Raw genomic sequence first — 8,017 nt, 5'->3', positions numbered from 1 at the left:
GAGGGAATGACGGCTCTCCTCCGCTCTCGGCAGGTGGCACGTGCTCTGAGAGGCTCGTTGAAGCGGAGACAATACTAGGATATCCATGTACAACTTCACTCCTCCACTTTTCTTCAGGACGCAGGCAGTGACAGACACGTCCACCAGAGGGCAGCATCTGCCACTTTCCAGCCCTTGCCTTGGCCCTGGGTGGTTTTGGGCGAGTTGCCTCTGAAAGGGCCCCTGGCATGGGAAAAGGGTACCTAAAGGCCCCTTTCCCACATTTTTTCTTTTCACACTCATTCTAAGTAGTAGGTTGTGTTTCTTCCATTTGATGCTTGAGGAAGCAAAGCTGGGATTTGAAATACGGGTCTTTGTGATTCCCAGGCCAAAGCCGTTCCTGGGCATCCACTCCCCCAGCCCATCCCTGCTCCTGCAGACTCCTCTCCTCCCTTCATCTGTGCGCTCAGACAGGTACTTGGTTGGGATGCTGTGGAGACAAGGATGTCCTCAGCTGCTTTCTAGGTGAGCTCCATCCAGCCTGTATCCTCCCCTACTCTAGAGCATGGGCTGTCCTGGGGAAAGGGACCTGGAATCATCTAAGTCCCTAGTTACATGCTGAGGAAACTGAGGCTCCCGGGGGAAAGTGGCTTTTCCAAGCCAGTCTACTTGGGAGGACAGGACTCATGATGACTCTCAGCCCAGGGTTTCAGCCCACCAGGCCTTGAGGGGTCCTCTCTCTCCAGTGTCATCTGTCCCATGGCCTCTGTTTTTCTCCTCCAAGAAATCCCTCTTCCCCAATAAAGGCCTGAGGGTTGAGTACTGCCCAGACCTTGCCTAGAAGTGCAGGGTTTTACAGGCATCTCTGCCAACCACCAAGGACCCCAGACCAGGAAACTCCCAGCTAAGGCTGGATGCTTGGTTCTCATACTCAGGGAACCGCCTTGAGTACATTTAATCATTCCATCATGCAAGATTTCCTGATTGCCTACTGTGTAGCAGGCACGGTGCTGGGCACTGCAGAGCTGAGGATGAGAAGAACCAGCTCCTGGGCTCAGCGTTTAGTCTGGTGGGGAGACAGCTCTGAGGAAGAATAATCATTCGGCAGCTGCAATCTGACCCAGGTCAGGGAGCCAATGGGAGGAAGCAGGTAGGTCCCAGCTAGTTTGTCCTTCTGTCTGGAATGCTTACTTGACTCTTTGCCACTTAAACCTTGGCTTTAATGTCACAATGGGAAGATCTTCATGAGCAATCCCCCTCCCCCAGGTAAAGCAGCTCTCTACCCAGTCACCCTCTAGCACATTTACGTGTTTTATTTTCCTTGATGGCACGTATCACCATCTGACATTAACCTCTTTAGCCATTCCCTGTCTCTCCCCACTCTTCATTATAATGTCCACTCCACAAGGGAAGGTCCTAAGCCATTTCACTCAGGCCTTCAACCTAGCAGGCACTCCATAAATGAATGCTCAAAGTGAGAATGTTCCAGTGTTCTCTGTAGGGAATCCCCCAATGCACTAGGTCCTGGGCTGTCATCCTGTGGAGAGAAAGGGCTGCAGAGGTGAGGCTTCCAGGAAACAAAATGGTCATTAATGGAGGAAGGCTCCCTGGCCTGCAGGCTGGGTGTGGAGGCGGGGTTCCCATTTAAAGGAGACTGGATTGGGGTAGGCCCACAGCCTGGTGCTGCCCTGACATACTGGGCCCCTTCCTTCACTCTCACCTTGCCCCACCTCCTCCTTCCCATTTGTTCATCAACACCTTTCCTGGCAAAGGCAAAAGATGAAGGGTGGGGAGGTTGCCAGTTTCATCTCCCTTATCAGGTGATCAAGTGACAGTTTCCCTCTTGGGTGTGAGGCCCAGGAGATGTAGGAGAAATGTTAAAGAAATTTCAAAGACTGTGGAAGAAACACAAAACAACGTGTGTCTGTTTTCAGTTTCCATGTGCTCTCCATTTCTCTGTTTTCGGTTTCACAGCCATTGTAGCATGTGATCAAAGCCAAGTTTGGCCAATTTCTAGCTGGATGACCTTAGACAAGTTACTTACCCTTTCTGGCTTTGGTGTCTTCTTTTTGGAATAACTATACTTACTACATGGTTTGAGTTGTGTATTAAAAAAAGGAAAAGTGTTGGGAATTTCCTGGCAGTCCAGTGGTTAGGACTCTGTGCTTTTACTGCAAGCGCGTGGGTTCTGTCCCTGGTCATAAAACTAAGATCTTGCAAGCTGCAAGGCACAGCCAAAAATAAAAATTAAAAAAAAAAAAAAAAGAAGGAAAAGTATGCAAAGTCCCTTGACCACAGCCTAGCATGCATTGGCCACTCAACGAGCTAGTGGTTCCCAACCTCTCGGCTTGCTCTGACTTCCCCTCTCCTAACTCAGTTCCACGCTTGTGCCTTAGCTCCTGCTGCATTCTGCCACCCCACAACATGGGGTGTAACAAACTAATTACCTAAGGTTTTGATCTCTTAAGGGATTTGGGGAAGCTCCCTGCATTGCTGGGGAAGACCAGGTGGCTGTTTTTGTTGCGGGGAGGGACGAGGAGGGTGCAAGGCAGGCTGGTGCTAAACAGATGGGAAGCTAGTGGGCAGGAAGGGCTAGACCCTCCTGTCTGGCAATGGCTTCCCCCCACCCCCTTTTACAATTCCCCTCATAGACAGCCTTTTAAAAAGTTAACACTGAATTATATAATAAATGCAGGCATCCAGCTTCCCGGTAAAAATGGAAAGAGTAGAGTTAACATTTCATTCTCCTTTGAACCCCCTCCCCACCTTCAGTTTTACCTTCCTCCCTGCAGGTAATCACTGTTACCCTTTGGTCACACTGCCCGTTGGTGACATCTCCGCCTCTTCAGTGCTGCCCAGACTGTATCAGGCTGTAATGACTGGGGAGATGCCACTCAGTCCTGCCCACCTCCCAACCAATCCCACGCACGACTAATTAACTTCTGGAAACCTTTCCAGAAGCTTCTAGTTGACATGTTCTCTCCCTCCTCTGAAGTCCCGTAAGTGCTTATCTCACGATTTACAAAGTCCCAGTGTTCCCTGTCAGTGGCCAGTCTCGTCTCTCTCACTAGAGTAGAAGCTGTCTGAGGCCAGGCCCTGTGGTCTGCTCATCCTCTATGTCTCCACAGTCTCTTTGGCTCATGCAGAGCAGACAGTATTAATGAGGTCAGTAAACACCCTGTGAAGTGAAGGATTTTGTCTTTATCGATTTGAACAAGGGAGGCCCTCAGGGGGTCTGCTGCTGGCAGGCACTCTGACCAACAACGGGGGGGACTTCTGCTGAGAATCTCCCTGAGGAGAGAAATTGGATAGGTAAGTGGTGAGGGGCCAAGGCACTGGATTCAGACACATCCTTGCTCAGCCACTTACTAGCTATATGTGACCTTAGACAAGTCATTGAGCCCTTCAGAGCTTTCTTCACCTATATAATGCAGACGACACCAGTCTCTCATTGGTTCCCTCTCTTCCTGTTCATCCTCTGGCTGTTACAAAGATCAATAGGGGTAATGGGTTTAGGCTGTTTTATGGGGTTCCATGTTCACACAGGTTAAAACATTGAATTAGGAAGGATAAAGGAGGAAGCCTTGTCAGCATCTCTCGAGTGGACCCGGCCAAGGGAGCGTATATACGTGGGGTGGATATCTCTGCCTGGGTGAGGGGGATGTGGTGGTATTGAGAGTGTTACGCTCTTCACCTCTCCTCCCTAGTCAAACGCTGCCACGCGTGTGCCTTTTGCCCCTCCCACCTTCCATCCCGGATTTATCCCGAGTTTAATTCCAAATATTAGATTATGGTAGAAAAGATCAAATAAAACGGTCACCAATTGACCAGACGTCCATCACAGTGTGGCCCGGGTTCCAGTCCGCTTATCTCCACGCCCCGCCCCGCCCCGCCTCGCTGCCGCAGGGCTGCTGATTGGCCCGCGCCACGTGACGTCACGCGCGGGTTTTAAGGCAGAGTGCCCCGGGCCGCTCCGCAGTGCCAGCGGGCTGGAGGCCGGCTAGGAACCTCGTGGCGCTGGCCCGGAGGGGAGCGGGGAGAGCGCGGCTGTCGGAAGGTAAAGGGGCTGTTCAGGCCGAGCCGAGGCGATCCGGGTGCGGGGCCGGAGGAGCTGGAGTCAGCGATCGCAGGAAGGCGGGCAGTGGAGTGTCGCGGGGCGGTGGGGAGGGGGTCTCTGTGTAAGGAGGGTTGTGTCAACCGCCTAGGGATGTGGAAGGCGGGTGGGAGTGGGCCTCACTCTCCGGTCTCAGCGCCCGCACCCTGATTCTTAATTTGGGCCCTCTGCCCCCCAGCTGCATGTTCCCCCGAGGATTCTCTCCTGGGGAACGGGTCGCGATGCCTGCTACCTCGCCACAAGCGCAGAAGCTGACTGTCCGGCGATCGAGGTCTCTCCCCCCAACCTCAGTGTCCTGGGACCTGGGGGTTTCTGTAGGTCTCATCGCCCTTGTCAGGGCCCCTAGGGAGGGGGGAGAGCCTCTGTTATACCTGCAGCTGCTTTAAGAAAAAAAAAAGAGGAATTAAAAAAATGAGCAGCTGATCTAGGAAATGATCAAGAAGTTGCAAATTTCATGTTTATTATTAAACATCTCCTCCTCTTTTCTCGCATGACCTTTCCCTGTTCAGATAGCCCAGCTGTGGTCTCCAGAGCCTGCAGTTTCAAGGCCTCCTCCCTGCCTGTACTGTGAGCCCCAGGACCTGCACCTTAGCCAGTGTTCAACATGGGGAACCACCTGACAGATATGGCGCCCACCGCCTCCTTCCTGCCTCACTTCCAGGCCCTGCACGTTGTGGTCATTGGGCTGGACTCGGCTGGAAAGACCTCCCTTCTTTACCGCCTCAAGTTCAAAGAGTTTGTCCAGAGTGTCCCCACCAAAGGCTTCAACACCGAGAAGATCCGGGTGCCCCTGGGGGGGTCCCGTAGCATCACCTTCCAAGTGTGGGATGTGGGGGGGCAGGAGAAGCTTCGACCACTGTGGCGCTCCTACACACGCCGGACAGACGGGCTGGTGTTTGTGGTGGATGCCGCTGAGGCTGAGCGGCTGGAGGAGGCCAAGGTGGAGCTACACCGAATCAGCCGGGCCTCGGACAACCAGGGTGTGCCTGTCCTGGTGCTGGCCAACAAGCAGGATCAGCCTGGGGCACTGAGTGCAGCCGAGGTGGAGAAGAGGCTGGCAGTCGGCGAGCTGGCTGCTGCCCCACTCACCCACGTGCAGGGCTGCAGTGCTGTGGACGGGCTGGGCCTGCAGCCAGGCCTGGAGCGCCTGTATGGGATGATCCTCAAGAGAAAGAAGACTGTCCGGACAGGCAAGAAGAGACGGTGACCTGAGGCTGCCCCCTCCTCACCAGTAGGGGTCTGCACACTTGGACAGCCAGGTGGAGCCTGTGGCCCCTCAGCCCCAGGGTGCAAGGACCTGTTCACCTCGATGAAGGACCGAGGAGCACACCGGGGGGGTCCTGTTTTGGGGCAGCACTGGGGTGGGCGATGGGAGATGGGATGTCTTCTCACATCTCTCCCTCATCCTCACTTCTGGAGAAGTGGAGGCTGCAGGACTGTGGAGGCTTAAATGTAAACTGACTCTACCTCGACCCTGTTTCCTGTTTTTCTTCTCTGGCTTTTTGATTAGGTGTGTTTGGGGGTGAAGGAGAGTTTCTTGGAGGATGCATGTGGAATAAACAAGAACTAGCTCTTGCCCCTCCCCCCAACTGAGGGGTCTCCCCAGGTTGCTTTTCTAGGGGTGCCAGTCGTAATAGTCTATATTTTTCTCTTTGTATGAAAGTGCTGAGAACTCCTCCCCACCTTTGTAGACTCACAACCATTTTTATAAGCCACGTGTGTCCTCTGTATTATTATTATTAACGATTTTTTAGCATTTGCCTATAAGTTATTAAAGACTGATGATGTTGTAGCTCTAACCTTGGTCTGGCATTTTCCTCTCCTTACCTAGCCTCAGGGTTAGTCCAAGATTTCTATATGGGCAGGCAGGGGTGGGGAGGAGGGACTTATCTTGAAGCTGAATTTGCAAAGCAAGCACTTTTCTAAAAAATTAGATTGTATGTTTACGGGCTGGTGGGGATTATAGAGAGTTGAAATAACCCCATGCTATTGCCTGATCTCTGCCAGGTTTTTTTGGGTCCCTTCTTTCTTCCACTTTCCTCCCCTCCCCTCCTCCTCTGGCTCTGACTTGCCCCCGATCCCAGCTGGTCCCTGCAGATTTAACTTCAGGTTTTGCTGGTATGAGCTGCTCCTAGGTCCTTGCCCTTGGGGACACCTCTTAGGTCTATGTAGGTAGGTCTGCCCCGTCCGCAGCACTCAGGTGGTTAGTCTGATTTCCTCTCCCAACCCCAATACACATCTTGGGGGATGTGGAGAGAATGGAAAGTAATTTCCTCCTGGCCTTAAGCCACCTCTGTGTGCTCAGTCCTGCTGACTGCAGCTCACTGGCAACAGTGGCAGTGACTGGTGCTGGGGAGGCCTGGGCTGGATTGAACCAGCCAGGCACCTGTGACTAAGCCATGAGTCGTCCAGCTGTTCCCAAGAGAGGGGAAGTCTAGTAGCTGTTTGAGCCTGGTGCGAGTGAGGACGGCTGGATATCCACATAGACCACCAATGTTAGCAGTGATCGTAAGAATAAAATGCTAGTGTCGTGACAGCCTGAATACCCCTGCCCAGACTCTCAGGGCCACGCCCACCTCACCAGCACGAGGGCCAGCTGTGTTTGAGGACAATTAGATCTTCCTAATCTGAGTGGGAGTCGTAAGTAAAAACCAAGCACAATTCTTTCCAGTCCTCCAGTCCCATGCCCACCCTTTGTGCAAACATGGGATCCCCAGAGCATGTTCAGAGTCCCTGCTCCAGAATCAGATTAAAGGACCTGGGGAGGGAGGGGAGGTGCTGGCAACCCCATCCTGGGGGAGCCTTCCTAAGGAACTCATTTCTTCCTAGCCAGCCGGCAGAAGCTGAGTTTGCTGAGTCTGGGCCAGGTCAGATTTGCTAACACCCGTGCACGCCCCTTCTCCCGGCCCTCAAGGTGGCTGGCAGGACGGGGGTGGATGTGCATCCATCCGGAAGGGTGCCCAAGTCTGCGTCAGTGCTGGGGCCTGCTCGACAGAGCTGCCGGGCTGGTTCTGCTGGGGACACGTGCTACCTGGCCGCCCTCGACCCACACCTGTGACTCATCTCTCCCAGTCCTCAGGGTAGAGTCCTCTTCTGCAGCCCAGGAACAGGCTGGGGAGGACCTGGCTGGAAGGATCCTAGGTCTTGCTGGGAGATCTTTCTTTCCCATTCCACCCCAGTTTTGCTCTTTTGTCTCAAAATCTCCAAGGACACGTTCTCTCCATTTTTAGTCACCTGGGGGACTGAGGTCTCTGGATTTGGGGGGCTATGTATGCAGAGGTGCTCCCCCATCCCTAGCAGAGAGGCATCCATGATGCCAGCTCTATGGTTCTGCCAATCAGCCTCCCTCTCTATCTTATTAGAACTGTCTTCTGCTCCCCTCTTCTCCCCCAAACCCCTCTCCAGCCCTGGATGGGGACCATGGTCCACAGGAGACCTGCGAATGTCCTGGCTCGTGCCCTGACCCCCTGGGGGGGTGGAGGAAGGGGGATGCTGGCGACAAGTGAGATGGAGAAGCCAGTTGCTCTGAAGCATTGTGGGGAGAGGGGAGCACGGGGGCATTCTGATTAGAAAGCCACATTCTGGCTGGGTAAGGGTCCGGAGCTCTGTAATAATCCTTAGTCCATCAAAGGGATGGAGGGCTGGGAGGGAGGGGACCACCTCAGGGGTTAGGCGTGTTGAACTCTGGGCCAGTTGCTTGGGGTGGGGGTGGGATCAGGATTGCAGGTAGGTTGTAGTTTCTTTGTCTCAGTTTCTTTATTTAGGAGAATTTCTTTGAGACCCTGAGATGGGTGCTGAGGAAGAGGCTCCTTAAGGGCTGAGGGTGTCTAGGGGCTAAGAGTGGGGGCAGGGGCTGGCTGCCTGTGAGGTGAAGTTGAAGGAAACCAGTGGTCCCAGAGTTGGGGCTCCCTTCTGAGCGGCACC

General features: G+C 53.6%; 1 protein-coding gene across 1 annotated transcript; it reads left to right on the top strand.

The window, feature by feature from the left end:
- The first annotated feature begins 3,963 nt into the window (after window positions 1–3,963).
- ARL4D (ARF like GTPase 4D) lies at window positions 3,964–5,892 on the top strand. The gene is made up of 2 exons (XM_024760926.1): window positions 3,964–4,036; window positions 4,603–5,892. The coding sequence occupies exon 2, from the start codon at window positions 4,698–4,700 to the stop codon at window positions 5,298–5,300; it is 603 nt and encodes a 200-aa protein (XP_024616694.1). The 5' UTR covers window positions 3,964–4,036; window positions 4,603–4,697; the 3' UTR covers window positions 5,301–5,892.
- Window positions 5,893–8,017: the final 2,125 nt, after the last annotated feature.

The sequence above is a fragment of the Neophocaena asiaeorientalis genome, unplaced genomic scaffold (genome assembly GCF_003031525.2).
Source record: "Neophocaena asiaeorientalis asiaeorientalis breed wild unplaced genomic scaffold, Neophocaena_asiaeorientalis_V1.1 scaffold30, whole genome shotgun sequence".
Classification (NCBI taxonomy): domain Eukaryota; kingdom Metazoa; phylum Chordata; class Mammalia; order Artiodactyla; family Phocoenidae; genus Neophocaena; species Neophocaena asiaeorientalis.
The sequence above is the reverse complement of the archived record's forward strand: the minus strand, read 5'-3'. Positions and strand labels throughout refer to the sequence as shown.